This window comes from Semicossyphus pulcher, unplaced genomic scaffold, assembly GCF_022749685.1.
Source record: "Semicossyphus pulcher isolate SPU_LCO1_2020_fin unplaced genomic scaffold, fSemPul1.0.p SCAF_5, whole genome shotgun sequence".
Taxonomy (NCBI): domain Eukaryota; kingdom Metazoa; phylum Chordata; class Actinopteri; order Labriformes; family Labridae; genus Semicossyphus; species Semicossyphus pulcher.
Genome location: NW_027211726.1, coordinates 12664557 through 12692552, shown reverse-complemented (window position 1 = coordinate 12692552; position 27996 = coordinate 12664557). Strand labels below are relative to the sequence as shown.

The window sequence follows — 27996 nt, the reverse complement described above, 5'->3', positions numbered from 1 at the left end:
AATGCTCCAAGACTCATTGCTTGTCGTTCAAAGGTTACAAGCATGTTAGGAGTGAATTAACTTTATGGACTTTGATAATGTTTGTAGGAAACAGATTCCTCAACCTCTTACCCCGAAATTAGTTGTAGATACTGTCTTATAAATAGACTTAAACTCTCAAATCCAGAGTGATGCAATGTGCTCTAGTTGGCTAAAACAACACAAAAAATTTCGGCTTGGCGAGTAGACACACATAAACTTCAAAGTAAAAGAAAGAGTAATGACCTGGAGGAATGAAAAGTGCAGAAGTGAATCCAGAGAGACGGACTTTAGTAATCCTGGTCGTATAAACAACATCCTCTCTGACCGTGGAGACAAGTGATCCATCTTAATATGCTCTCTCAAAGGATGTGACACTTTCAACAAAGTTTACCATGTGACCTCTTGTGTTACTTTAAACACGGTGAGCAGTATTAAAACAAACCACGTCAGTGTGTTGCTGCTCTTTTAACACACCGCTGACACGTGTTGAACATGAAACACACGCTTGTCTTAAACGAGTCGCATAAATTTGGTGAATGTGACACATCCTGTGTAGAGGAGGGAAAGCTCTGAAATCCTCAATGTGCAAATGCAGTGTAGTTTGAAGAGGTTTAAGTGAATGTTCCTGTACAATACGCTTAAAATAGATCAAGAGAAACATTAGTGGGAAAACAAAAGACTTTTAAGCTGGAGGCTACATTACGTTGCAATAAACTGGTAGGTTTGTTCTGTAAGTTATAAGATGCAATGTTCAAATAAGGACATAGTTTGATAAAGCTCAAGAACTATCTGGCCTTACAAATTTCTGAGATGGTCTTCATCCACAGTTTTCATTTTGAGCTGTTCAAAACAACTAGATGCATTTATTATCAAAAGTATTTCTTGCCGGACCCAAAAATGTCCTTTCCTTACAAACACCAGAGACAGATGAGCTACTGTCCATTAACACGTCCTGCCGAGAAAGGTCTTTCCACTCTTCATCATCATTCAGACAGCTGGATGAAACACATTTGAGGGTCTGGATTCAAAGACAGAAACATACCGGCAGAGCACTACATGGTTACCGATTCTGAAGTTATTGTACACATTCGTGTGCATGTTAAAGTTATGGATGGGCCTCCTGATATCTTTTCTATCATAAAAAATAAAATCTCTGGCTTCCTTTAGCTACATATAAGGAAATGCAATAGTTTTAGACAGAGCAGTGAGAATCACTTTTAAATCATCAGTATACGATCCTGTCTCCTGCACATAATGTCCTATCATAAATCAATGGGCTGCATGTAGAGAGGGAAACGGCTGTAACTACTATTAGTATTTTGGGGATTTATAATTATATTTAATTCAAATATTCTATTAAAGAAGGGCTCTTGGATTCAAACATCCAACCCCCTGTGGAAAATGACTTAAAATTAAGCATATTAATGAGAAACAAATTAAAAACTGTGTCTCTAAAACATACCTTGTGAAGACAAAGACCTTCGTCCAGCAGATTCACACGGAAACTCTCAAAGTTGTTATATCTTGTAAGTCCCCTACTTTTACTTCTTCTTGTGTCCCGTATTCTTCCTGCTGTTGGTTAGCAGACTGCAGAGAGGGAGTCGAGACGTGGGATGTGAACCTGTCTGAGTGGGATAGTTGCTCCAGCAAAGTAAGTGCAGACTATCTCTTTCTTGTATGACACTATCCACACCCCCACCACCCACCCAAACCCTCTCTCAGTTCGGTAAAGTGACTAAAAAGTGTTACTCACTTTTACAAGGTAAAAGAAAAGCAAACAAAAAGAAGGGTAAGCAGTCAAAACGCACAACATAAGAGGCATACGGTAGAGAGTTTTCAATAAAGTTTATTTAAAGTCGTCTCCAGGGTGGTCCAACACGGAGAGTAGTGGTGTACTCAGAGGGGGGTCAGGGGGGCAATTGTCCCTCGGCATAGATGAAAACAATTAAAGGGCCAGTGCCCCATACAGAAATTTGTTGACCTCTGCACCTCCTCTATGTAAGTCAGTGTGACCTCATGCTATGTCTTTATAGTTAAAAACGCCCACGTTGATGTTTCGCATCACAACTTTATGCGTTGGTGTCCCATGGCATACTGAGGGTGCCCCCTTTTTTTTTTAACTGCCCCTGCCCCTCAAACAGCCTGAGTATGCCACTGACGGAAAGTACCATGACTTTAGGCTGTACCCAGATGCAGACAGGCAAACAGGTAGCGTGTCAAATAATAGTGCTTTATTGTTTTAGTAGATGAGCTGGCAGGGGAGTGAATTGGGCTGACTAGAGCTGGGGCAGGGGAGTGGGGAAGTTATCCAGGAGCGGGCTAATGGGAGTCCTGGGCTGGGAAGTGGTAAGACAAGCTGGCAAACAGGAAGGCAAGTCAGGTTGGCAAAAGGTTCAATGCTGGATGTGAGGCACACAAACAGCGATCCGGCAGGGACAGACTGTTGGTGCTGGGTTCTTGTAGGAGGTGGTGATTGCATGATCCAGGGCTGGTGTGTAGAACCAACCCCGGCCAACACCAAGCACTCCTCACTCATATGAAAAAAGTCTGAAACACACTAACAGACATGCGTCTCAGACACAAAGACATGTTCTTTTCCACCTCTGTTTGTCTCTCTGTATATACCTGGGTCAATTAGAGAACAGGGGGGCAAGTATAAAAGAACAAAACAGACAAAGAAATATAAACAGTTCTGTCGATGTTTTTACAAAGCTGCCAGCCTGTGAACCACTTTCAGCAATTTTACACACACACGTCTACGCACAGAGAGAAGAGACATTTATTTTGACACATATATTCTTTAGAGTAAAGCACCACCTCATAAACCAACCTAAACGTAAACAACCAGTGTGTCTGTGTGTTTCCGTGTATGTCCCGCTGCACGTGTAGTCAGCTTTTAAAAATGTCTAACAAACTACCGCAGCGCAGCAAAGGCCTTTATACTGGTGAATGAATTCTGTTCATATTTAAACTAGAGACGTTTTGATATATGTTGTATGGCTTGTGAGTTCATTTTGCAAAGTGTCTGGCTAATGTTTGATTAAATGTTTCTCGGCTTGTTTAAATATTTGAAACCTTTGTCAGATGTACTCTGGCCCGGCTTGTTTAAAGTGCTGGAGACAGAGAGGATGTCCCACTTGACACTTTAGTGGAATTAAGCAAGTTACACGAGGTCTGAAATATAGATTATAGCATTTAGGGAAGTCTATTTCTAGATACTGTTAGTGTTACTGAATTGAAAAGTCATTATACTAGTAAACGAGTGCGGAACAGCCTCATAAGTCAGTCGTGTTAAATCTGTGGGTTCACAGGAGCTTTAACCAAAGGCTTGTTCTACACACAGAGAGAGGCAACCAGGGGATATTTACCAACCAGAGCAGGTCTTATGAAAAGAAGCATTCAAGTTGCAAATTGCACATTTTGCATTCTTTTACTACCGATCTTATCAAATCTGTTTCCCATCAACTTAATGGAAGTGCAACAGTAAATCAATGAAGTACCTCTCTAAGTATTTTCTGGAACTTGTGTTCCATTAATAATTACCGGCTAACTCCAGTCATGCTGTAGCCAATGTGCAGGCCAAATGTATGCTGAAAATAAACAGTGATATGAAGTAACTCTGATATGCAATTATTTTCTTTAAAATTACAAAAACATCTGGAACAACTCCAAGAATATTGGAGAGTAAAATCAACTTGATTATTTGACATTTTGAGTATCATTAGAGATGTGATGCAGTGCCACATTGACCTCCCTAAATGCAATACATTCATTGGTGCATTTAATCCTTCAATATAAATATCAGTCACATTGTAAAACAATTTCAATCTTATATTAAACTGTTTCATCATAATGCGGCTTCAAATTTTTCTAACTTCTTCCTATGGAGCTGGTGTCTTTTTTTGTTTTGTTGCCCATGCCCTCAGACAGACAGACATTCCTCCCCTAATACATACAATGAAAAAGAAAAAAAATGTTGTTATTTTTACAACTTTATAGATCTGAATTAAATATGTTGAATGAACAGTTGTGATGTTTATAGAAGCCACGCATTATTCGAAAAAAAAAAACCTACAAGACAGTGGTCTAGCTTTCTGTTGTCACGGCAACCGGATGCGTCAACATTTAAGAACCGACGTAAACAACGTCAAAAGGTTCTTTTCCCTGGCAACACCAAAATAATGAAGACGTGACCGCCACTCTGATTAATTTTTTACACACCCCTTTAACTAACGTGGATGAATTAAAATACACGAGAAAACTGATTTTTATCCAACTGCAACGTTTTAATTTCAGTCCGCGGAACTCATTATTTTGTATCACACGGAACAAAAAGCGTTGGGACGGAAACCAAATCTGTAAACAAACGTAACTCTGTTAGCAACAGTTAGATTAGACTGAAACACATGTGTAAAACGACCCTGGACTAACTTCGCAAAAAGAAGATGTTTAAAAACACATTCCAAAGCGGATTTTTGTCAATTTTATACAGCATCGGCAGCAAACCTCTTCAGATATGGGATAAAAAGGTAAGCAGCTTGTCAGACCATAATCGTAATCTAGTTAGCTTCCTTAGCTAGTATGCTAAAGCTAACTAGTGTAAGGTATTTTAATACCGCTTGATAATATTAAACCTGTAGTCTCTGTTGTAGTGTGGCTTGGATTCAGTGTTCAAACACCTGACTTTGTTGTTATTAGCTTCTTTTACGGCATGTTACATTGTCTTTTCTGAGTGGGTTTAATCTCCTCGAGCAAAGAGCAAATCTTAAGTGAAATTCCCTCATCTAGAAGTTCCGACAGCTCTCAGTATATCTTTCGAGTTTCTTCTCATCAGATATTTCCTATTTGTATTTCACTGTTGATATTTAAAACTAAACACAGCTTCCAATAACGATTATAGTGATGATTGTGGGAAAATAAGGGACGTGTGTCGCTGATAAAGTATGTAAAGTTGAATAACTGATTGATGTTGCCAATTTAAACAGCGTTTTCAATTCAGAAAACCCTCTGTTTTTTCTTATTCGAAAATCTAAGTATAGTAGGATGCAAGGTGGGCCGGAAGGTGCTGTTGCTTAGCAATAGGTAAGAATAGCAACAGTGGAAGACGTCATCAGTTTAAGACAGATTGGGGTTTGTAGCTCGACTGACACATGATTTTAGAGGCCGTTGCAGATATTTATTTGTTAGGTTAAATACTTTGATTAGCCAATAATCATTTGTATTATGAACACTTTACAAAAATAATCCCTTTTTATTATTTTTTTCTTGTTGTGTTTTGGTTGATAAATCCCATTGCAGATATATAAATTATCTTCTAAATGAGACAGCTGTCCTTTACCAACCGGATACACAGGTTTCCTCCATATAAAGTAATATTTTTGTGTGTTCATAGGTGAGAAATGGTCACATCAAGAGAATCACAGACAATGACATCCACTCATTGGTGTTGGAGGTTGAAGGGACAAATGTCAGGTGAGTTTGTGTCTTTTTAACTTATCTTTCAGTTCAGTCATTCAAACATTCAAAAGCATAACCCTCATCGGTCAACCTTGTCTTCTTTTTTTTCTCCCTCTAATCCCTGCAGTACCACATATATAACTTGCCCTGCAGACCCCAAGAAGACATTGGGCATTAAGCTTCCTTTTCTTGTTATGATCATCAAAAATCTCAAGAAGTATTTCACCTTTGAAGTCCAGGTAGGGTGGGCACATCTACAGATACAGACCTCCTTCATGTGTTGGGGGCATGAATGAACATACAGCACATTTTGTGTTTGTTCCAAGAATGAATGTGTACTCATGCTCCCCCCCCCCCCCCCATCTTTACAACTTCAGGTGTTAGATGATAAAAATGTTCGCCGGCGTTTTCGGGCGAGTAACTATCAAAGCACAACACGAGTGAAGCCGTTTATCTGCACCATGCCTATGAGGCTGGACGACGGCTGGAACCAGATCCAGTTCAACCTGATGGACTTCACGAGGAGGGCCTATGGAACCAATTACATTGAGACGCTGCGTGTACAGGTAAGTGTACAGGCTAGAAACCGTCTTTACATGCTACTTTTACTAGCGTGTCTGTAGAAACTATACATTGAAGACTGTATTTCTGTTTTTCCTCTTAGATCCACGCTAACTGTCGAATACGGAGAGTGTATTTCTCAGACAGACTGTACTCTGAGGATGAGCTCCCAGCAGAGTTTAAACTCTACCTGCCTGTTCAGAACCAAAAAGCAAAGGTGAAACACACCTCTACACACACATACATTTACAAGGTCACACGTTACCTCAGAATTATGTGTGCAACATGTAAGAATAATATCAAATATGGTAATATTTAGTCTCACACTCGGATATCCGTGTTTGTTTCTTGCAGCAGTAGAGATCCTCCACCTGCACTGTCACCCAGGACCTGATGTGGAGTTTAGCTGTACGATTTTGTGTGTAGACGTGTGATGAATTAAAACTTTGTAATATTGTAATTTTGGAAATGTAAGTTTTGAGTGCTGTCTTGTGTTGCTCTCTTCACAATAAAGTTTTTTATGGACTCATCTGTCCTCACAGTTTTTAATTCATACTGATGATAGACTACAAGTAAATGCAGTCAATCACATTTATTAATACTGTTGTACAGTAGACACAGTTGTTTGGTCTCCAAATCCACATTTTGTACAGCAGCCATTCAGGATACCCCGGTGTTGAACGTTAAATACAAAGAAATACAGAATAGTCCAATCATCAAATATAAATAATCTTTATCAAACAACACAATTAATTTCAAGCAAAAGGCTATGAAAATGATTTGGATTCCTAAACACATGTCATTTTTGTTTCACTTTGGATTTTTGTATACAGTATGAACAGATCAGCAATACATTTATTCAATTAAACGCTGCATCAAATAATCCACAAACATAAAAGACAGTTCAACTTAAAGCTGCATTTTCAACTCATCTTCCAGGAGCAGACTTAGTGCAGTAATAATGTGGAAACAGGAAGTGCTGTGCGTCAGGTGAATTAAATAACACAAAAATTAACTTGGAGATGCAAAATGTTATTAGAAGGATTTTGATAACCATATTATCACAAAAATAAAAAGTAAACAACTCAATTTAGTAAATATAGTTTCACAGGACTCAAATACAAATGAGAAAAATAATAATAATTTGCCCTGATTTTACCACTGAATGCTGCCAGCATTTTGTGACACACACTGACTGAAATGATCTCACTGTTTAGTGTTTTTGTCTTTGCACTGAAACTGTGTTTTGTATTATTTGAAGAAGCTGCACAGACAGCAGCTCTTGGTATTGAGATACATCAATTGTCAGTATAGTAATGAAGGCATTTTTGCTACATCTGCTACCTCAAAGATATTTCTTTAGTTTTGTTTTTGGCCCCTCTGTCTTTTCTGTCTGAAACTATTGGTGTATGTAGAAATATATATTTGACATTTTGAGTTTAGGCATATTTTTCTTGTAGGCACTTTTTCAATATCTCAAAGGCTTTGATTTAACATACTGAGTAAACTGTCGTTGTGTATTTGGAGAGCATATTATATCATTACAAAGTTAAATAAAATAACTTTTATATGGAAATATCATTATTGACAACAGGTTGGGCTCTGATAACTTTCAATGTAGTTCAAACCACAGACTGTATAAAAAGATGGACGACATGACAGCTCCCTAAAAGTGAAGCCAGAACATTTCGAGCGCCCCCTGCTGACTGGCTGCAGTAAAGGTCATAAAGCCCGCCTCCTCCATGTTAACAGATGGGACATGAGTCAAACTATAAAATCAAAATACACGCCAAATAAATTTTTCTCAAACATGGTTTCTGTCATTATAGTTAGTTCTTATCATGCTGATTTATGTCCAAGTGTTCATTTTTCTGACAGGTTTATTTTTAATTAGATATTGTTGCTGTCAAAAGGATGATTGACAGCTCTGTTGACTAATACGGCTCCTGCAGCCGATCTGTTCCTGATTAGCAGAGTAGAGGACGATGGACACGTAACTAAAACAATCACTACAGTCAATGAAGGTTAACCTCAGAACAACACAAGAAGCTGTTCTGCTGTTAATACGCTGGCGTGCGGGATCCTTGTTGTATTTTAAAGTTAAGTGTGTGTTTTGGTTCGTGGAAGTGGCCGCCGATCTCTACTGCGCAGACTCTGGCTCCAAATGACGTCACCATGGCAAGATGGCAGCGCCTATCAAAGGGGCTATTTTGGCATCACTTTTGTACAATGAGAGCAGAGAGTACATTGAGAGCAGATGGAGACGCGTCGTCCATCTATATATCTATATATAGACAGTCATTGGTTCAAACCAACAAAGAGTCCTCGGGATTTCAGTACTAAAAAAAAAAAAAGGCTGTTTGAAAGTCTTATTCTTACAACTGCAGCTGCTGTTTTACAAACTGAAATAGAGACAACCTTATCTGACAACAAAATTACAAAAAAAAAATACAAATTATTTAGACAAAACATATTTCCCTTCATGATTAATATAAATGAAATACATTCATAGGAATCTATTGCTTTAGTCACCAGCATGCATCTCTTTAAAGTGCAAAAACACATTCATTGGTTCACATCAGTAAGTCAACTATTACATGAAATGATTGATTGAACATAACGTACAACAGAAAATAACAGAAAATAAGTTAATTTCAAGATGGCACATAACTGCAGACAGTCATACTAATACATAAAATTGCACATGTAAATTAAACCATCCGATAAGTCAGATGCAACACAGAGATGACACTAAAGCCAAGGCAAACAACACACCTGCAGCGAGGACTGTGACACGAGGAGTTTGCATTGATGTACACCCTAGAAGGAAAGGCTGTCAGGAGGTCCACAACTGTACAAACATGATCACAAAAATGTCTCCACTTTTAACTATTCTCCTCCATTCTTTTACAAATTTCTGCAATACTCAAAAATGTAATTGCTTCAAAAGACAGATAGGTGAGATATATATACTGAGTACATGAAGAAAAACTGTCATCGACATCCTAAAAAGCCTGAACTTGCAGAAAATAACCCTTTATTTTGGCTTCGTAATTTCTCTGTTGCCTTTGGGTACTGGTAAAAAGTGACCTCTCCACCACTGATGTAGAAACAAAACTTTCATATTGGTCCTGTTCTGGCTTGCGCCCCCTTGGCAGTGTTTCACAATAGATGCACAGGTAGGCTGTGCGCTTTCCAAAACTTGAGAAGTGCTTTGTTTTTAGCGGCATTTCCACTTTTAAATGCGTTGAATTGGAAACCCTTGCACGACACTTTCATTCTTGTTTTAGCAAAATTTGTTTAAGATTAAAAAAAACACAATTCCAATCAAAGAGCTATTTTCACTTTGGGTTCACGTTCATTCGGAAACGTGGATCCCGATTTTAAGAGCGTGTGGAGGCTAGGTACAGACAAAAGTGTAATACCGCTTTAAACCAAACACTTTGTTGTAGGATTTATTTCCTGACAGACTGTGGTTCATTTTTCTTTAGTGCAATAGTCAAACACTTGCTCTGCATTCCCTCGTTGAGCTGTCCTGCAGGCTGTTGTGTGTATGTGTGTGTATGCAACATGACTTTTACATGTTTATGTGTGTGTGTGTGTGTCTGTGGGAGATGGTTGTCTTTGTCCAGTGCTATGTAGCACCCCCATAATGAATGACATAGTAGTCATGGACATACATCAACACAGCAACAGGCTGGCCAATGATGAGGGATATCCACACGGCGGCATTGCCATAGTTTCCATTCAGGAACCGACCCACAAACCAAGCCAAAGGAACCTGAAGAGATGACGGGTCAGAGGTCAAAGTGTGTTTGTTTACAGGTCTCTGGTTAGTGACAGAGTGAAAAGAAATGTATCTTACCTGAGCCATCATTCCCATAAAGGCCCACAGTCTGAACATCTTCAGAGGAACACTTACAAGGTACTAAAGAGGAAACAGTGAGAAACACAATAAAGGCATCGAAATCTGTAAATGTTGTTCAGGAAAAGATACAAACTGTGTGAACATGCCGGGCGCGTAGCCAGCGGTTAGTGATAAACGGCTTCCGCTCAAGACTTCCTTTTCTGCGTGCTGCAATGTTTTTCTTGTGATTGACTTTAATTAACGAGTCTTACCTTTGCCAAAATTTCAACATCACGATGCAGATTTGTAAGAAGTAAAAATAAAGCTTTGTCAGGTCTGTCCTCAAGAGGAGAAGAAAACTACTTTTAAAATGCTCGTTTGTTGAACGGAGGTCGGAACGATCTGATGCATTCGAGGAAGTCGGGAAATCTGAACGCTGAACGGCTTTTGTGACACAGCATTAGGGCCCGATCAGACAGAACGCGCTTTGCAGGCTGTAAAACGCGAGGCGCACCGCACTGCCTTTTTTGTGGAACTAAACACCCGATCAGACAGAGCGCGTTTTAGCAGCTGGGGGCGGCTTTTTTTTCCTACTGTTGTTAAGGCAACCACTGAATTATTAGCTGTCATTAACCTAACCGTTACATCGTAAACTGACAGAAGGCTCGCCTCTCCTTTCATCCGATTGGACAATGAGAAAAAACGCCCATGACGTCGGGCGCTTTTCTGCTTTTGAGTTGAAGTTTTTTCAACTCGAGGCGCTCGGAGCATTTCCTCAAAAACGTGAGGCGCACAGAGCGGAAAAAAGCGAGGCGCTCTGCAAAGCAAAAGCAGTGCGCAAAAAGCCTCTCATTGAAAACAGTGACAAAAAAGCCGCCCCCAGCTGCTAAAACGCGTCCTGTCTGATCGGGCCCTTAAGGGAATTTATCTCAGGTTGAATTTTTTTGATCTTACAGATTTAACAGATTGTAGCTGTTAGATGTCTGTTTATAGAGATTAATAAGAAGGTAAATTATCATCAGAAAGCAGCTGATGGGAGCCGGGATGTCATTACGGCGCATTACTCTCTGCCTGCTTCTGCTCTCCACACGGACTGTTTTTCCTGCATACACCGCAGCCTGCTGGTACGTGATTGGTCAATATTACTCGGACTACAAGCATAGTTTAAAAAGGAAACCAGAACACTTGCCACGCCTGAAATCCACATCACTGCCACATCACAAAATAGAGATTATACCTCCTGTCACACAGGATAATTAATGATGTTTTTTACCTCATGGAAGAAGGCAGACACCAGGAAGACTGCGGTTTGAGCTAGAAACTTGTTGATCCCCTTTCTTAACATCGGCTTGTAGAAGTGTCTGTAACACACAAACACACTCTTAAGCAACTTAAACAACCTAAAATTTGGCAGTCAGCATGTTGATTTCTTCAATACTTTAATTTGGTTTTTATTTCTCACAGACTACAATGAGAATGTGCAGCCAGAACATCCAACAGGGTATCAGCGGTGAAAAAATGCAGGACACCTTTCTAATAGAGGAGTCTGGCGCTCACCTCAGGCACCACTTGTGAACTGGTATGTTCCAGTTGGCCCAGAAGTATGTGACCGTCTCAGAGTTCCTGAAACAAAGAAGGACGGCACAGTTTGAGAATTACATACTGTATATGTGTGTGTGCACGATTGCACGTGTGTGTGACTGAATGTTCCTTTTGCTCACCACCAGTCTCTGTAGAACTCTCTGTCTCCAAACTGCAGCAGCTCTGCCACGAAGTTCATGGAAGAGTGGAAAAACCAATAGAAGAATATTAACCATATAAGATGATTAGGGACCTAGGAGAGGAGAGGAGAGGAGAAGATAGGAGAGGAGAGGAGAGGAGGGCAGAGGAGATGGTCAAGGGAGAAGTGAGGAAGGGAGTCTGGGTTGGTGAAGTTACACTGCAGTCACCATATTGATGCCTCTACATAGACTCTTTATTAATGTGCCACAACTGGTCAAATATGCATTTATATTTTGCCATTTCCTTTCAAGTTAAATTTTATTAAAAGGTTATAAAAGGACACAATTGTGTGTCTTACTACAGTATGTCACGTTACTCACAGCTAACTTTAGGAGGCGCTCCATCATCCTAGAAAAGTCCATTTCCTGTTTAAGATACAAAAAAATGTTTTTTCATCATCAAAGTTATTCAGAATATTATTCCTTCATTTTTCTCTTACAGTCATTTATGTTCAATTACAGTAAATATTAAAGTACCGACTTGATCAAATAAGCTCTTGTTTTTAAATGAGCTTATCCGGTAAAATCTGGACAATAAGTCACACTGGAATAAAAGACGCAGTCTGTTTTGGGGGTATCCCAGAGGGCAAAAACGTTTTCTATTTATTAATAAAAACTTGTATACAAGTTATTTCAACACTATTCCAATTTATTTTCATTTGAAACACACTTAAACCATCTGTTTTCGCCACGTCGGGTTTGCAATCCTGCTAGCTACCGGTGCTGTAGTTGAGTTAAGCCAACGGTAACACTGATTGTTGTGAGGGTGGCGGCTGCACTGATGATCATGACATTGCATGTCCGTAACGAAGCTTTAGCTTAATTATAGCGCCATTGTCTGGGTTAAACACCGTAACACAATAAAATATCTCTCTCTGCGCTTTATACTGGTATATTGGTCAAGGATCAAGGATGTGTTTATCTGTTTTACAGCCAGCAGTACCGCACAGTATTGGTCGCACCGGTATGTAGGACGCTGCCCACTTTTTAGATAAAAAAATGTATTAAAAGTGCGTCTGATACACCGAATTTTACGGTATGTATGATGAGTTTGTGTGCGTGTGTACACACCTGGAATGGTTTCATTGAGTTCTGTATGGTGGGAACCATCCACTGGAAAACACAAAGGAAATTTTCTTTAGTTTTCATGACAATCATAAAGACTTCCTGTTTAACCCTTTGCTTCACTGTGTGTGAGAGCAGAGTAAACTCTCAAAGCTGTTCTGTGAGATTAGAGTCCTTTAAGGTTCCACATACCTGCTGTATTAATCCCACCAACAGCTGCATGAAGAAAAGCTACAAGAAAGAGCAAATCAAAAATGTTCACATGCATGTCTGTTCATCATTTTTCACCGTCTAATTATATACCATTAAGGACTTACATACTGTACATTGATACAAAGTGTGCGTGCGTTTCCTCTCACCATTTCGAAAAGTCTTCTTATCAAAAACCTTTTGCGTATTCGAGGTGACCGTGGAAAGTTCAGCTGGTAGCAGAGAGTTGGGGCAAAGACAAAGTAGTACATGTCTAAAAAACAAACACAAATAGTCAAATTTATTGATCATTAATTTTCATGTGAGCATTTCATTTATAAAACTGTGCTGTTTATCCCCATGCAGGCGTCATGATTACCTCTGTGGGTGAGGTTGCCTGGATACGAGACATGAGAATGAACGGCTGAACCGTTGGATTGTGCCACATTCGGACCTGAAAAACACACACATACACACATGCATGTAATTTTATACTATGCACAAAGTTTTCAACAACAAACACACCAAATGCAAAATATAAAAACACTTGATGACAATGTTGGCAATGATTTCTCTCAGCTCCTACAGTGATTAAAATAGCTTCCCAGCACAGAATGTGATAAGAGCTGGAAAAGACAAGAGCTTATTGTCACCACTAGATGGTGGTAGAACGACACTGATACATCAACCAGGATCGCTCAAGACCACCTTATTCTTCTGCCCTTGTACTCTATTCTACATGTGTGCGCCTACTCACAATCTAGTGAACACTTCTTCTTCTTCTTTGAGTGTGATGATGCACTTACATGAGTATGACCGTGTGAGTCTCTTGGCTTTCGCGTGCCTGATTTCTCTACACCACCTGTTGGTGTCTTGGTAGGAGTACAGCTTGAGGAACAACACCGTGTAGATTCCTAGGGAGAGTATACCACCCACTGAAACACACACACACACACACACACACACACACACACACACACACACCAGAGATGTGGACTTGAGACTTGGTGACTTGGACTTGAGTCGACTCGAGTCACTATTTTGATGACTTGCGACTTGACAAAAAATAAATGACTTGAGACTCGACTTGGACTTGCAAGTTCATGACTTGAGACTTGACTTGAGGCCCGATGACTCGGATGACTTTCATGTATTTATACGTTTGAACGTTAGCTGTTAAATATAAAATGATAAAATTCAATGTTGTCAAGTTTCTGTCTAACTATCAAGTATGTATGCAGCACAAACTGGGAATCATGATTGGACGACTCAAAAAGCTCCCCGGTATCTGATTGTCATTACTGGATGACTGGCTGTCAGTCAAACTCCTCGCTATGGCAACATCAAAGCCCCCAGCTACCTGATGTTTTTCCCCCAAAGAGAAGCCTAGTCAGTCGTACTCGTTACTGCTCAATTCTGTCTGAGACCAGACCATCATCATGGCTGCATCTGTGCCGAGATAATACAGATACAATTCACTGTCAGTCTTTTTGAACAGGTTATATAAATCGGCCGATAATATCATTATTAGACGACCTACTAATACCTCGACTTTTCTCTTTATAAAGACCGGATACTACAGGTAAGAGTGCTGGATCTTGGGTGGAAAAAAAGTGACTTGACTTGGGACTTCTGACCTGACTTGCCCAAGAAAAAACGACTCGAGACTTGCTTGAGACTTGGACTAAATGACTTGAGACTTGCTTGCGACTTGAGCAAAGATGACTTGGTCACAACACTGAGACACGCACACGCTTATTGAACAAGAGAAATTAATGATTGATAAAAGGGGCACTAAGGAGAGTTTGCATAGCTAGTCATTCTTATTTGAAATGCTTAAAAGGGGGGTGTTATGCTAATTTCAAGCTTCATATTTCACTCTGTGATACCTGTAGAGTAGCTTAGCATCATTTATAGTTAAAAAAAAATTTCTCACACTGGTGCTCTGCGCAGGCCCTCATACAGCCTCTGCCTGAAATGACTCAGTCAGCGCTGTACCTTTAAGAAACCCTGCCCCTTCAAGCATACTTTCTTCTGATTGGCCAGCTCTCCGATGCCTGCTGAGGCTGCACTTAGGCCATGTCTACACGTACACGGGTATTATCGAAAACACGAGTTTTCGTTTCCAAAAAAAATCCCGTCCACACAAGCGCGGTTATAAAAAATCTCTGTCCAAATGAAAACACAAAAGCACAACAGAAATGCAAAGAAGAAGCAGAAGAAGAATCGCGGCCAGTAAAAAGTCTAAAAAAATCTATCCCGACGCCTCTGTTCCTCAATATAGTGGACGAGTAACTGTACATATATGTGTAAACATGTAAAAAGTCCTGTTAAGCATCACTGTTTTTGTCACGTCCGTCATATTGCAAGGAATGTCGCATCATTCTTGACGCCTCACAAAGGATATAACGGCGCACAGCCTGACGTCACGAGCCAAAAACACTGTTTACCCCGTCTACACGTCTCTGCGGAAACTGAGTTTCTAAAAGTCCTAAAAAGTCAACCTGAAAGGCCAAAACGCAGAGAAAAAGCTACATTTTGAAAAATACATAGAGTACGTGTGGACATGGCCAAAGTGCAGCGTGTAGAAAAAAGACTGAAACCTGGCGTTCACAGCAGCCTGCAGACTGAGCTGAGAAGCCTGGGGATTACTCCTACATACTTTTACCTACAGATTTGAAACTTCACCCACGTTTAGTCTGGACATCAAACATTGTAACATTATATATATGTCTTAAATTGTGAAACAGCATAATACCCCCTCTTTAATTCAAGTCTCCTAAATATTCCATGTAAACATGTACCTGGGGTTATGGAGGTCACAGTGAGGACACTCACTGAGGGAAAGATCAACAGGCATGTCAGGTTAAAAATGTGAAGAATCAGTCCCGTCGTTTCGGAAATGGTGCCCTGGGATTGATGAAAAACAGAAAGGAGAGTTGTCACTATAAAACATTTAACATGTCATAATTTGTCTCTACAACCAGAGAAAAACAACCTTTTCACTGTGAAAAGATCAGAAGTGTTTGAGATCATGTTATCTGATCTGAAGTAGGCGTGTTATTGTTATCAGAGCTGAGAGCAGGCATAAAGAGGGGAGGTGCTGTGAACTTGAATTCACTGTGTCGACTCCAGTTTCAGGTAAACATCCTTGAAGGGAGATCCCCCAATGATAAATTAAAAAAACAGACTTCTTTATTGTCTTTGCGATCAAACCAAAGATTGAGTCAAAGGTTTCAGCTATTTAAGCACGCAAAGTACAAAAGCAAGCAAATCGGATTGAGGAATCAGGCCGATTTAGTCTGTAGCAGCCGAGTCCAAATAAGGGAAAGAACCTGTTGCACGTAAGAAAATATATTTAGATTGTTGCAAGTACTCACCACAGCCAGACGTCTCTCTGTGTACAAGGCTGCTAGGATGAACACATTAGACACTGAAACACAGAGCAGACAAAGATCAGATCTATCAGCTACACTGTGAACCATAGCAGTGTTTATAAACCTGGTGTAAAAGTGACAGATATGAGGAAACTAGCGGTTGGTACTGATTGTTTATAGGCAGTATTTTGTCCTTGTGAGGTATGAGCATGTTATTCAGACTGATTGTTGTGTTACCCTGCATGTCAGAGTCCTTCTGAGGACAACTACTGTATGTATATTCTCTAGGGATGCACAATATTGGATTTTTTGCCGATATCGATATTTTACAACTCATTTAGCCGATTACCGATGCCGATATTTTTTTCCCGCACACCTAATTGCAGAGATCATCAACCCTCTTCTGTATTGGAATTAGCGTACAGTATAATGGTGATACTCTCATCACATTTGTTACAGCGGTCGGGGTGACGGGTCTTGAGATGGTTAATCAAGTTTGTAGTGTTGACAGACTTTGCCTTGGCTCCTCCTCACATCACCGAAGCTGAGCAGTCATTGCAAACAGCAGTTTTGCTATCTATTTCGGACACTTTGAAAAACTTCCACACCACGGACATTTTGGCTTCTAACTCTCTCATGCTGCAGGTAGACACACGTGACGTCATCACGCTGCGCCGCGCAGGTCTACTTCGCGCTGGGGACATTGCGCCGAGGTCGGGCATTTAATCAAGTATGCAGCAGCCCATTATTTTATCGGTTAATTACATCGGCGGATATCGATGTGTTGGCCGATATCTGAAAGTTCATTTTTAAGCCAATATCGGCCGATACCGATAACGTGCCGATAATATCGTGCATCCCTAATATTCTCCTTATTTAACTACATAGATAAGGCCGGTTGTTGCCGGAAAAGAGACAATGTCACAATATAAGGTAAATAATAATAACAGCTGTGCAAGAATATTCAACACAGGAACAATGCTTTTATATGCTATTTTGAGCATCTGGCTCATCCAATCATCCGTCTATCATGCTCCATCAGAGCAGTCATTTGGCACATAGAGAGGCTGTAAAACACATGTTTTATTACAGTAGCAAACAATAGCACCTTGTGTAACTGTGATAGGAGTATTGGTTTAAGAACAGGAAATATAAGTGCAACACTTGTTTGCCAAGTTCAACTTGAGTATCAATAGTAAGGTCACAAAAGGACACATCTGTTTAGACAGCATTTAGTCATTGAAATTAAGGCTCCATACCAATGATGAGGCAAGCTGCTGGCCAGCTATAGGGGTCCTTCAAGAAGAGAGACACAACTTGGATAGGATCCACCAAGATGCCATACCTATAGGAGAGGAGGGAGAAGGAATTATTGATCCAACCGGGCAGGTATTATGTAAAAATGGTTGTTTAGACATGCGGATGAAAACTGTTATGTGATTTCCTGAAATGTTTGGTTCTGTTTGTCTGTTTGTCAGCAGGATTTTGAAACAAACTATTAATCTTTTTTCAGAATACTTGGAGGAAGGGCGTAGCAAAGACCAAGAGGGAATCAAATTAATTTTGGATCTGATCCGCAGACTCACAAACAAGCATTGACAGTGGACTTTTGTTTCAGATAACAAGCTGCCATGTTCATTACGTCATCCCACTTCTTTTTTTTTTTTGGCTTTTGCCTTCATTTGAGAGGACAGCTGAGGTGAGACAGGAAATGTGGGGAGGAGAGAGTAGGGGATGGCATGCACGTCGAGGACTGCAGCCTCTGTATATGAGGCGCCTGCTCTACCAACTGAGCTAAACCAGCACATCAGCGTGAAAAGGTTGTCTGTCTCTGTGTGTCAGACCCTGAACAGGATAAACAGTATAGATAATGGATGGATGACACACCACACTGGCACCTACTTATGTCTCAAAACAAAAAAACAAACCTAAATACTTGTACCGTCGCTTTGACCATGCGTGTAATTGTTGTTTTGATGGTATCTAATGCAGCAACAAATTAATGTAATGTAATATGGTGGGGTGGAGAAGTGGCACATAAGGGGAGTCGGTCAGTTGTCTGACTAGGAGTGGGTTGTAAACACGCCTGCTAGTGTATGTGCATAACATAACTAAACAAGAGTTTGTGTGTTTAGGTGCATACTGACTTTATAATGTTCTCCAGGAAGAGACGTGCATTACTCAGCACCTGAAAGAGCGGGAAAAACAGACAGGGTAAAATGAGCATGTCATTTTTGTATCACTCAGTGAACCTGGTCTTTGTTTATCAAACATATTTTAGCCCCTCTGCTATAAATCTGAACCATCATTTCTCTCCACTCTGCTTGCCCATTTCAGAGTGCTTGTGTGTAACTGTTGAGTGACCTATAAATCAAACCAAAACAGGAACAGGCATGTTTGACATAGATTAGATCTGTTTTTTTAACAGTTGCTGCTGCTCTGTTATAAAGTGTCAAGTTAAATAGGTTTATCATTATATTATGCATTCAAGTTCAAGGTCGGAGTCCAGTTATCTGAGCTCCTCTGAGATAAAACAAACCACCCACTAGCACAGAGTACCAACTCAATGTGCATACAGCATGTTTACCTTTTTTGATCTTTTTTTATGGCGAGTATAAGAGCTGAAGAAACGGTTAAGATAATGAAGACAGTGAGGGGGGAAACATGATAAGGTCGTGCTGCAGTGATTATGTGGCATGTCGCAACTCGGCTCACAGGCCTGCCAAAACCATGCAGCAATGTGGGTTTGATTCAACTATGTCTTTTGTCCAAACCGGTAACCTTTGCCTCAGTAACCTTCAGCATGGACAAGAGAGGACCAATGCATACAACATGACTGTTAGGACAGTCGTCTTTTAGAGCATCGACAGAGAAAGTTACAAAATGTTGATTTTGCAAACTTAAAATTGCGCACTAAAGACTCAGTGCCAAAGTTTGAAAGGAGAGATGCCCTGGGAGTTGGTAGGGATTGCTTGCTCAAAGAGGGTTTATTAACTGTGTCCAGGCTGCCTGGTTATTAATTGCAGTTTCCTCACAGTCTGTTATCAGTCTTTTAGTCAGTTATATTATTGCACTGCTCAAAGCCATAGATGTTATCTTATTACTGCCAATCTACATAATTTAATTTGTTTCATGAAATGGGAAATGGACTGCACTTACAAAGCGCTTTTACACTACATGCCTCACTCACACACACATTCACACACTGACGGCAGAGGCTGCTACTTAAAATGCCCACCTGTCAATCAGTACTAATCCCATTCACACACCGTTGGCTATGCCACCACCTCGCTTGCCCAAGGACACTTCGACATGAAGACTAGGGATGCACGATATTATCGGCACGTTATCGGTATCGGCCGATATTGGCTTAAAAATGAACTATCGGACATCGGCCTGATATCCGCCGATATAATTAACCAATAAAATAATGGGCTGCTGCATACTTGATTAAATGCCCGACCTCGGCGCAATGTCCGCGGTGCGAAGAAGACCTGCGTGGCGCAGCGTGATGACGTCACGTGTGTCTACCTGCAGCATGAGAGAGTTAGAAGCCAAAATGTCCGTGGTGTGGAAGTTTTTCAAAGTGTCCGAAATAGACAGCAAAACTGCTATTTGCAATGACTGCTCAGCTTCGGTGATGCGAGGAGGAGCCAAGGCAAAGTCTGTCAACACTACAAACTTGATTAACCATCTCAAGACCCGTCAGCCCGACCATTGTAACAAATGTGATTATTCGGCCTTATATGTACGAGCCAGAATCACCAGGAGATATCGGAATGGTAAGTTGAAATCACGACAACAACTCGACTACAAGCTCGTGCAAGAAGGCAGCCTGAGCTGAATGACGGTGAATGACGATTGGTCAATTTCAGCGAAAGCAAGGTTCTACGTAGAAACCTGCAGCTGTTCTGAACGGCCCATTTCAGAGGCGACCTTTTTAAAACACCCAGGCAAAATATGACAACATCCATTCAACAGATATGACCCCTTTAATGATATCACTCATTGAGAATCGTTGCCATGGAAAATGTAAACAAAGGCTGTTTCGCCCACGTGCTGTTAATCTCCTCGTCTGACACCCACTCCACGGCGTTAAAACTATCCATATAGAAATAATCAGTCTTGTCACTGTTAGTCTTGCTTGCTTTTGTAGGTCATATAAATGCATCAGTTTTAATTTCAGTTTGTTTTATAACCACCTCCTCGTAGGAGCTGTCTTATTAAATCGTATATGGGTGTCCTCAGCTGTGGGTAGAAGACACGTATCAGATTTAGAGGATGGTGAGTTTAAAAATAGAAAGTGTGAGCGGGGTTGGCTGAACATGAGGACGGTGGCATACAAAGATCACCTGAGAGACCTGATGCCAACAAATATTGAATGATTAAACATTTTGCATCGTTCATTTACAAAGACGACATCTGACAGCCAGCTGAACACTGACATGCATGTACAGTATGTTCTGCATCCACATGACCAGTGAGCAGAACATATAGTAGAGTGAGCAACAACAAAAAGCAGCCATTCACAGTTATGTTATATACTTGGAAACTAATGTCATCTCTCATCTCTAGAAGCGTGTGCTCCCACAGCTGACATTTTAGGAATTTAGCCGACGGCCCTGGTTTTCGAGGACAAATTACACAACTAATCTTCTAAACACACACACACACTTGTGCGCACACAAGACCCTGTGGTTCCACTTCACACTCTTACAGTCTAATCCTGAAGGCTTCCTAAAAGCAGTCTGACACGAGCAGCGCCGACTGTCCCCGGTGACCACAAAGTAGAGGACGTGGTCGTTACGGCAATATAAGCATTCAGAGATGGCATTAATCCTGTCACAGAGCTGCAAAATTAGGCTCCATTTGTACAGACCCACAAAAACACACACGCAAGTCAGTCACATACACTGTACACAAATGCAGAGACAAATAATAATAAGGCTATAACTCTTGTGCATGCAAACATGCAAGTGCATGCATATCCACATTTGCAAAGCATGCACATGTGTGCAAATAGACATGTACACATATCTATTCATAGTCGGTCCATTTCAATTTCATTAGGATTATGGCTAACTGGATATTTGTGTCTTTCAGGCCTATCATAATACTAACAGTGACAGGGTGTTCAGAGGCACTGCAGGGGGCCTTTGGACACACACACACACACGCACACACACACTTGAACTCAGCCATTGGAAAAAGGCTGAAACTCGTGTCCTGAAGTGACCTCATCCCAGAGGGACGTATTTAACTGCGACACATCTGTGCTCTGTACCACAACTTTAAAAGAGACTGTAAGATTCCTTCATCAAACACAATTTAAAATATCCGTCCTGTATTTAACCCTAAACCTCATACTGCGATTTGGCCGGGTTGTAAAAGCCAAAGGTAAGGTCATTCATCATGGCAACCACAGTGCACCTTAAAACTGGCCTCTTTGCCGCTTCATCCTCGACGTTGCCTAGAACAGGAGATAACCGGAGCTCCTGCTTGTTTAAGTTCTCTCCTGTGCTTTTTAGGGATGCACGATATTATCGGCACGTTATCGGTATCGGCCGATATCGGCTTAAAAATGAACTATCGGATATCGGCCAACACACCGATATCCGCCGATATAATAAACCGACAAAATAATGGGCTGCTGCATACTTGATTAAATGCCCGACCTCGGCGCAAAAATCCCCGGCGCGAAGAAGACCTGCGCGGCGCAGCGTGATGACGTCACGTGTGTCTACCTGCAGCATGAGAGAGTTAGAAGCCAAAATGTCCGTGGTGTGGAAGTTTTTCAAAGTGTCCGAAATAGATAGCAAAACTGCTATTTGCAATGACTGCTCAGCTTCGGTGATGCGAGGAGGAGCCAAGGCAAAGTCTTTCAACACTACAAACTTGATTAACCATCTCAAGACCCGTCACCCCGACCGCTGTAACAAATGTGATAAGAGTATCACCATTATACTGTACGCTAATTCCAATACAGAAGAGAGTTGATGATCTCTGCAATTAGGTGTGCGGGAAAAAATATCGGTATCGGTAATCGGCTGAATGAGTTGTAAAATATCGGCATATCGGATATCGGCAAAAAATCTAATATCGTGCATCCCTAGTGCTTTTGTTTCTGACGCTGCTTTCATGTGATCCTTCATAGATCAAACTAGCTAGCTGAAGATTTGTAAGCACAGACTGTCACAGAGTGTCCCTGCAAGAAGATTAACCGTTCATGTATTTTTTACACTTTAAGAAAGACAAGCCACCTCCCTGAATGCAACACTTGTTTTGCCCTATCATCACAGCACATAATCTCACGCCTTTGACTAAGACATGATAGAAAATTCCACCATCGCATTCATATTCATCAGGTTTCTTGGCGTCACCTCAGTCCTTAAGATATTCACTGTCGAGTAACAGAGAAGCCTGTTATTACAGCGGACAAAAATGTCATCTTCTGATGGCAGTGAAAGTTCACTGAGATTTAACTGTCACTAATGAGCATCCCTTAGTCTGATTTATAGATGAGAAAGTACAGGACATTTCACAAAGTACCATGGGTGAGTTACTGTGAGTGCATATGGTGTACAGACCCGTGTTGAGAGAGATAACATTAAAGGAACTTATCAGGCTCCTCACAGGCAAGTTTTATGTGTCACAAAGAGTTACTGTTACAGGCCCAACTCGCAGGATGTGTACTGTACAAGTGTGCAGGCTGGCACTTCTGCTTTTGCTGTTAAAGCAGGTGACCGACCGAACAGCAGTTGGAATATGCAATATAGTAGTCGACAGTTTTAAGAAGAGTATACGTGTGTGTGTGTGTGTGTGTGTGTGTGTGTGTGTGTGTGTGAAAGAGAGAGAGAGAGAGGCAGACAGACACAGAGAGAAAGATAAGGATACACGCGTGGTAAAGAATAAGGACTAAAAGCTCTGACAGTTTTTGGAACAACAGATGTGATGACGTTCATGAAGGCCACAAACAGTAATTTCCTGCGACGTCAGGGCTTTGCAGTCTTATAGCTTCAGTTGAAAGGAGAATAAGATTAGACCTTTAAATTAGGGATGCACGATATTATCGGGCACGTTATCGGTATCTGCAGATTATGGCTTGACATTTTTACTTTAATTGTGCCTTAATGCTCATTGACGTAATGCTACAACATCAAGTCTGTGCAAGTGCGCGAATGAATATTACAGTTTTATTAGAAAGAAAATGTTACAAGCAAATAAATATGGCATTTTGTACATGACCTAAGTTTAAATACTTTTCTTACATTGCCCAGTGAATGTGTACATTGCTTTAAAAAGCACTGTTTTATGTTATTATTTTTGCATCTGCCAGTGGGCCACTACAATAAGAGTAGGCATGATATCAATTATACTACAGGGAGACTTGATGGTCTCTGCAATTAGGGGGAAAAAAACACGTGCCTAATATATCGGTATCGGCAATCAGCAAAAAGGGTTGGAAAATATGGGCAAAAAATCGAATATCAAGCATCCCTACTTTAAATTATAATTTCTCTATTTTCTTGCCTAGAGGACAACATACGTTACAAATTTGGCTCAGCGTACCCATATGGGAACTTTTCCCAAGTTTTGCAGTTTCCATGAATGGCACATATGGGGCCGGTTTCACAAAGATGTTTCAGACTGGTCTATAGAGTTAGGCCGGTCTTAATTTTGCTCATACATTAGTCTAATGCAAGTTAGACCATTTCACAAAATTAACGACTGACTAATTTTAAGGCAAAAAAAAAACATTAGACACCTTACTCCCAGGCTAACTCAGCTCTAAGACCCATGTTACCATGGTAACAATCAGTGGAACCTGCTGACCAGTAGCACCAAATTTTGAACGTCTTTGATGGTCCTTTCAACAGTTGGATTAACACCGTTTACTGTTGCTGCTATTTTTTTTTCATTGCAGGTTTTTGTTGTTGTTGTTGTTACACTCTTTGCTGAATTTTCCAAGTAAAATGCCCTAATAACCTCTGATAGACAAACATTTTCTGCTGGGGTAAAAGTACTTGAGCGGTTAGATGCGGTTACTCGGTCGGCCATTTTTGTTTTGTTTTGAAAAAAAGTCTTAATTTACCCAGAATTCAATGCACCATCGTCCTGCTTAAGATAGTCAATAACTAAACTTCTTTGTGGAACGGATGAATTTAGAAGTCTATCTGAAGTCTGACTGTTTGTTATATCTAAGCCATAGTCAAAGTCTATCTTTGTGAACCTTTGTGGCTTTCAGCAACTTCTCAAGTCACAACCAAGTGACTTCTACCAGTCGGTATTAACAAACAAATCTAGTGTGAATGAATTCATTTTAATTGTAAATTAGTAAATGGTCAGCGGGCCATCAACCCCAAGATGTAAGCTGATTATTGTTGGTATACATTTTTAAAAGTGACGGCCATCTTCAGCTGAGAATGGACAGGTAGTTTTACTCACCAGCATGACGACACACCAGTTGAGGATTCCTCTGTAGTTGCTGTAGCCGCTGGCCGAGCTCAGGAGAGACTCTTGGAGGACGTGACAGCTGCAGGGAAGCACACAGTCAACAGTTTTATTGATCATCAAGCACTTTACATTCCATCCTGCCCGTTTATCTCCAGGAGTTCAGGGATGAAATCATAAAGGTACATAAGTCTGGTCACTTTCAAACCTCTGTTAAAGAAACATTCAACTGCATTTTGAAATGCAACAAGACTAGAGTAGTTTGTATATAAAGACCTAGGACCTTTTGGTGACTGTACAATATTTGTATTTGATTTGGAGGAGGCTGAGTAATTCAAGCTGACAGGTCACAGTGACTCATTGTTAGATCACAAGTAATTTAAAGCAGGACGTGCTGAGCAACATGATGGTTTTTCACAAATTACACAGATTACTTATTTGACGTGCCGATCAGTAGTCCAAGCTTAGGTCTTACAAACACACAGGCAATGAAAGTTCTGAAAATGTAGGGTAAGTCTATTATTGACCCAACTGTCCGAAGGCATTGTGAAAGTCAGGCCATTCATCAGGCAAGAATTTTTACACAACCAAACATCTCCAAGAGACAACGGGGCTGAGATAAAAGAGATTGGAAAGAGAACGAGAGGCAGGAGGGGGCTTGTCTGGAGAAGGGAAGTAGAGTTTAGAGATTTCTCAATGAGTGCCATGACACACACATGGCAGGACGTGCAGTTGTAGTCGGCATGCATAGTATTGCAAAATCATGTGCCATGATTGTTTCACAGTTCTTTTAATACGGGAAAGCGACAGTACACCACATGTATGGCAAGACTCCAATAAAAGTATTGCATTATCATTTAATTCAGCAGTCAGAAAGACGTGTAACCCCAACCAGTCTCTTGGCAGCTTACAATAATATGTAGAAGCAGGTTCACCACTATAGAAGGGGATGTTTTTAAAAGTTAAGGGGGCGTGTAAAGCATAAAATGAATGGTTATGGTTAGGGTCAGGCCATTGTATCATCTCTCATACCTACCTATTCTTTTGATGTGTCCTGTCATAAAAGTTAAAGCCAGATTAAAAGACCTGTTTTAAATGCTTGACTTTATCATTCATGTCTAGGCCTTAAAATTCAAGACAACGACAGCAGCTGTGGCAGTTTGTTCTGTGCTAGGACCATTACTCTATATGACCTACAAACCAGACCATCAGTGACAAGATTGATTATTTCTATATCGTTCTTTTTAATGCCTGAAACTGCTGCCGGGGGGGTAGGTGTCATTCGAAGCGATTAACTGCACGCTACATTTTCCAGGGCAAAAGTTTAAAGTGAGCGATACATGACTGTTAAAGAAAGCAGGATAAGTTGTTTTGTTAAAAACACCACTTAAGCATGTACAGGACAAAATCAGCATAGACAAGACATAAGAGGCACGGCTTTGTCCACAGGGGGCGCCAAAATCAACACAAACAGAAAGTTCCTCACAGCAGCTTTAACATTTAGAAAACCAAGTTTTCTGTCATTCAAAAGCAAAGTGTTGGACTTTGGGGGGTGTCCATGTCACCCTAAGCCATGGTAAGGTGAATTTCTAATTCTTCCAATCCAAAGCTGTGTTTTCCAACAGCAAGAAAGTTTAGGTAAGAGAAGCATACTCTGGTTTTCTGTAGTTACACCTGTAGAAGGCTCGCTTCAATGCATTGCAGTGGCCTCTTCTGACCTCAATTTGATTTCATGTAAAGGTAAGTGAGGCTAACCACAGGTGATAGAGCAGGAAATGTAGATTTTTTTATATGTTACTACCCTCTGCCTCATTGGTAGATAGCAGAAAAGATGTTTCCTGTTTCGTTGGAACTTAACGTTAGGATTTAAAGCCTCTAAAAATTAACGGTTACCTTAGTCTGTGGTTGATATCTTCCACCACACTCCTCTGTTTCTTCGGGCTGTCAGTGAGCTGCCCCTTCTCTCTGCCCACCTTCCCGTTATTACTTGCATGCCTCGACACCTCTTCCGTTTTAGCTTTAGCGGGATACAGTGGGGGTTTGTCCCCGGCATCCTCCCGCTTACTCCCGTTGGCTTGTTTGACGCTGACCGTTCCTCCTCCGCCGCCGCCGGAGATCGTCGTCCTTCTCCGGCGGGTTACGGGCCCTCTCATCTCAGCTCTGTCGCTCATTTCAGCGGATACAATCACGCACTTTTTACCTGCCTGACATTGCTGGTTGAACCGCTGTCACACCTTTCCATCCGTCGCTTCACACCAAGAGCTAAACTGACAGTGGCGGGCTGTCCACGTCCTCAGTCGTGTCAGTGTTGCTAATGATAGGGAGGCGTTTCATCACTACTACAGCTCAAGGTGCAATTGCAGCAGGGTTGCCAGGTCTGTGTTTTCAACTGACATCCCCCTATCGTGCCAAGATCCCAATCCACATTTATGGTCTCCTGACCTATGCTAAACCCAGGCACCCGTCATTATATAGCCTACCTTGAAGATGTGTTTCCTCTGGAATCACACCTAAACTAATCTGTCTTGTTCCTGTCTGTAGAAGAATGTTAATAGGGTCAAGGCCATAGTTGAGGTTTGGATTTGCCACTCTGAGTAAATTGTTTGTCTACAACAACGTGCAAACTTCAGGGCATTATTTGTCTACACTAACACTTCTGTAAGTCCTTTATTAACCCAGTGCAGGACACTTCAGGAATCTACTTTACAGAAGTTAATTAGTGGAATTCACAGCAATGATTTTCCCTATGATAACAAAATGGCCCTCTCTACATTGCTCAAATACATGTACGCTACATCTAAAGCCGTACATGCCTTCACAACAGTTTCACTCAATCTCTAATAAATTTAAGCAATTCAAAATATGGTATTTTCTTATTTATTCTCATTCTTTCTGCAAATATATTTTAGTAGCCTACTTTCTTTTTAGAAAGAGAAGAGAGAGAGAGAAAAGCGACGACCAGAGACACTTATTCATAATATCATATTAACTCATTATATTATTAATTACTCCGTGTATAAAGATATTGTAATCTATTTAACAGTTACTATATAGCACTAAGATGTCGCTCACTTAAAATACAGAAAGTATAAAAAAACACATTTCAATCGATCGAATACTTTTCTGACGTAAAATAAAGCACACTGCCTACTCCTGCAAAATATCTGAGCTACAAAACTACAGTCAAGTCAGTTTGCCGTGCGAGTCTATTGACAGCCAATGGCATGCTGGCTTTGCATCACGTGTT

At 40.7% G+C, this 27996-nt stretch overlaps 2 protein-coding genes across 3 annotated transcripts; one reads left to right on the top strand and one right to left on the bottom strand.

The window, feature by feature from the left end:
* Nucleotides 1-4372: 4372 nt before the first annotated feature.
* cfap20 (cilia and flagella associated protein 20) lies at nt 4373-6699 on the top strand. 2 transcript variants are annotated; one of them, XM_069681481.1, is made up of 6 exons: nt 4373-4550; nt 5414-5493; nt 5606-5717; nt 5856-6044; nt 6143-6256; nt 6397-6699. In XM_069681481.1, exons 1-6 carry the CDS (start codon nt 4467-4469, stop codon nt 6397-6399), a joined length of 582 nt encoding a protein of 193 aa, XP_069537582.1. In that variant the 5' UTR covers nt 4373-4466; the 3' UTR covers nt 6400-6699. The 2 variants fall into 2 exon arrangements, with proteins under 2 accessions (XP_069537582.1, XP_069537581.1); XM_069681480.1 differs by having other exon boundaries at nt 6394-6699.
* Nucleotides 6700-9504: 2805 nt separating this feature from the next.
* Nucleotides 9505-26997, bottom strand: dgat1a (diacylglycerol O-acyltransferase 1a). Its single transcript, XM_069681455.1, has 17 exons — nt 26643-26997; nt 24744-24831; nt 18446-18486; nt 17558-17643; nt 16302-16354; nt 15726-15831; nt 13728-13856; nt 13301-13375; nt 13092-13195; nt 12925-12963; nt 12739-12780; nt 11989-12033; nt 11608-11720; nt 11444-11509; nt 11160-11247; nt 9905-9967; nt 9505-9820 (listed from the first exon to the last, which is right to left on the bottom strand). Exons 1-17 carry the CDS (start codon nt 26918-26920, stop codon nt 9674-9676), a joined length of 1563 nt encoding a protein of 520 aa, XP_069537556.1. The 5' UTR covers nt 26921-26997; the 3' UTR covers nt 9505-9673.
* Between the last annotated feature and the right edge of the window lie 999 nt (nt 26998-27996).

Coding starts and splice junctions, on each gene's coding strand:
- cfap20 (XM_069681480.1), top strand. CDS start 4,467: ATGTTTAAAAACACATTCCAAAGCGGATTTTTGTCAATTTTATACAGC. Junction 4,551..5,413: donor TTCAGATATGGGATAAAAAG/GTAAGCAGCTTG, acceptor GTGTGTTCATAG/GTGAGAAATGGTCACATCAA. Junction 5,718..5,855: donor ATTTCACCTTTGAAGTCCAG/GTAGGGTGGGCA, acceptor TTACAACTTCAG/GTGTTAGATGATAAAAATGT.
- dgat1a (XM_069681455.1), bottom strand. CDS start 26,920: ATGAGCGACAGAGCTGAGATGAGAGGGCCCGTAACCCGCCGGAGAAGG. Junction 12,034..12,738: donor ACTCAATGAAACCATTCCAG/GTGTGTACACAC, acceptor TATCTTAAACAG/GAAATGGACTTTTCTAGGAT. Junction 9,968..11,159: donor TGTCTGCCTTCTTCCATGAG/GTAAAAAACATC, acceptor TTTCCTCTTTAG/TACCTTGTAAGTGTTCCTCT.